Source organism: Setaria italica, chromosome IX (genome assembly GCF_000263155.2).
Source record: "Setaria italica strain Yugu1 chromosome IX, Setaria_italica_v2.0, whole genome shotgun sequence".
Lineage (NCBI taxonomy): Eukaryota > Viridiplantae > Streptophyta > Magnoliopsida > Poales > Poaceae > Setaria > Setaria italica.
Genome location: NC_028458.1, coordinates 22,368,007 through 22,370,730, shown reverse-complemented (window position 1 = coordinate 22,370,730; position 2,724 = coordinate 22,368,007). Strand labels below are relative to the sequence as shown.

Below are 2,724 nucleotides of genomic sequence, written 5' to 3'. Positions count from 1 at the left end.
AGGGAGTGATAACTGATGTCACATGTAGACAATAGACCACTACTCCATCTTAGCTGTGCCCACTCATGGCACTGCGACGGGGATTTTATTTGTTTGCATATATTGATGCTGCCTATCCCACGTGGAATTGTACGAAAGCAAATTTTAGCAAAGTTATGTATCTAAAAAAGCCAAAACGAATAGTAATTTGGGACGGAGTGAGTAGGTTGCACCGAGAGTGTATTAACTTGAAAGCCCTAATTATTGTTGCTCGTGATGTGTGAGTTTCATTCAGAAAATGGGAGGAAAAATATATAAGGTAGAAAAATATATAAGGTAGAGATAATGCTAGAGTTTAGCTCATTAGCTGTACCTATCGCCGGTTTAAATAGTCTGTTAATAAGATTTTTCTAGATAGTAGCCGGAATTGTTTCACCTTGTAAAAACATTAATTACTTTTATAGTTAGAACTAAAACATATGATCTGATTTATATACAAAAGGGAAATATGATTCGAATAACAATAGATGTTCATCCATCTCTAAGCTCATAAGGTTCATCAACTACGAAATTAATTGGTTCGCAACGTTCGTATGACTTTCACTTCAATGTTCAACTACTGCCCATTTGTTGTCAGTTGTCTTATCTTTTTGTACGACATATTATTAATACCTGTAAAAAGATTGTAGACAGATGATAAGTGTAAAGATATTTGCAATAATAATTGACTCCCACATTCATATGACTTCCACTTTAATGTTCGTAACTGCCCATTTGTTGCCAGCTGTCATTTTTTTTACGACATACTCCCTCCGACCGTCCTAAAAACCAACAGACCCTTGTGATATTAATTAAGCTAATCACATGTGAAAAAAGGCTTACAAGGAAACATGGGTTCTCATGTCGAATCTTATAGATTGTTTATTTGTTTACCATGTACTCTTTGGATTAATTTAGGACATTTGATCATAATAAAAATGAACAGTTTATATTCTTCTGCTTTTCCTTATCAATGTGGTAATTTCTATATCCTTTTGATGATGAATGTGGTAACATTCTTTTATAATAAAATAATAGATAAGATGGCTCCTTACAACTGACATGTCGTGCGCTTAGAAGCACACATCCTAACTGTTCAGTGCAGTCAGCTACATTCCGCTTCAGCCTCGTCGTGTAAGGTGTAACTACATGACCTGCGCCATGGCGAGCGTGACCAGCAACAGGAGCTGCCGTAGACGCCGCGACGGAACGGAGCCTGAAAACAGAAGCATATCACATCACTGAGGCAATGTCTCAACTCTCAACGCATTGCACGATCGAGCGCTTGAAATGAGTAGGTTGTAGTTGCATTGCCTTTTGTGCCGGAGGGAGGACCAGACGGCCCCGACGAGTCGTGGTTCCCTGTCGGCGCCGGCGAGAGCGGCGGCGGGGGCTGCGACGCCGGCGCCGGCGCCGGGGCGAGTCCCAGGGCGGAGCAGCCCTTGCCGAAGAAACCTGCACGGCAGCCGCCGAAGGCGAAATGAATCGAAGCTCACTCACGCAAAGGGTGATTCAAACTAAAGCAGCTTTTGAACGGTTGCACGCGCGAGCATCCCGGGTGCGTGTCCTCACGTACAGTTCTTGACGCAGGGCAGCGCGGTTTGGTTGAGCAGGTTGGCGTAGCCTGGCTGGCACTCGCAGGTGTAGCTGAAGAGGGCGGCGCCGCCCGTCTTGCACGCGCCGCCGGCTCCGCAGCTCACGACGGCGCAGACTGCACGGACGTGTCCAGGGAAAGAGAACGCACGCATCTATCAAAGGTCCTGGCCATGTGCTCAACACGACTGTACAGAGACACACAGACTAGGAGGCAGGGTGAGGCGCCGGTGAGTGACTCACCGTCCTTGGGTATGCCTGTGGGCGGCGTCAGGCTGAGGTTCAAGCAGGTGCCGTCGAAGGAACCTGCCGGAGATGATCGTCGGTGAATGCCTTCATTGTTCATCAGAAGCTACATATATAACCATGCAGCATATACTGTACTAGTGCAGATGCAGACAGAATCGATGGTTTACAGTTTGGGACGATGCAGGGCGAGAAGCGGACGGCCTTCCAAGCCTGGGACCAGCCGGGGTCGCAGTGGCACTCGTAGATGGGAATGCCGGGGACCAGCTCCGGCAACTCGGTACAGTTGCCCCTGCCGCAGATGGCCGTGTCGCAGATCGAGGCGCCGGCGGCGGCGTAGGCGAGCAGCGCCAGGAGCAGAAGCCGCATGGGCTCGGACGCCGTCGAGCTTCCTGCCAGCACCGCCATCTTCTAAGGCACCACGCGTCAGGTGTGCGGCTACAGGCTACTAGGAGATCGAGGAGCGCAGGGCGGCGTACGGCGCTGGGATCGTGTGCGAGGGCCGGCGGCCGGCCGGAGTCCGGAGACAAATGCATATGTAGTTTCGCCGTCGCCTCGGATGGAACGACAACAACGGAGAAAAGCGGCCGGCGCCGATGGAGCCCGGATGGGTAGCTTTCTCGGAGCTGGCAACTGGCAACGACACGGCGACGCGTGGATCGGTTTGTTTCGTCTTCGCGGCCGGTCCTAAGTTTCATCACCTCAGCTTGTGTGTTTGTTCACAAGAGACGAATTGGGTTTGGGTGCGTCCGAACATTTTGCTATGGAAAGTTCTGTTTTGGACGCCCGACCGAGAGAAAAGCCCGCTGAATTGGACGAATCCGCAACTTAAACCTCAGGCGATTCGAAGCGCGGCTGCCGAGAGCT

General features: G+C 49.9%; 1 protein-coding gene across 1 annotated transcript; it reads right to left on the bottom strand.

The window, feature by feature from the left end:
- Positions 1-1,163: 1,163 nt before the first annotated feature.
- Positions 1,164-2,265, bottom strand: LOC101772160 (fibropellin-3-like). Its single transcript, XM_004986564.1, has 4 exons — positions 2,028-2,265; positions 1,855-1,917; positions 1,595-1,729; positions 1,164-1,234 (listed from the first exon to the last, which is right to left on the bottom strand). The coding sequence occupies exons 1-4, from the start codon at positions 2,263-2,265 to the stop codon at positions 1,164-1,166; spliced, it is 507 nt and encodes a 168-aa protein (XP_004986621.1).
- Between the last annotated feature and the right edge of the window lie 459 nt (positions 2,266-2,724).

Coding starts and splice junctions, on each gene's coding strand:
- LOC101772160 (XM_004986564.1), bottom strand. CDS start 2,265: ATGGCGGTGCTGGCAGGAAGCTCGACGGCGTCCGAGCCCATGCGGCTT. Junction 1,918..2,027: donor GCCCTGCATCGTCCCAAACT/GTAAACCATCGA, acceptor CATCTCCGGCAG/GTTCCTTCGACGGCACCTGC. Junction 1,730..1,854: donor CACAGGCATACCCAAGGACG/GTGAGTCACTCA, acceptor ACGTCCGTGCAG/TCTGCGCCGTCGTGAGCTGC.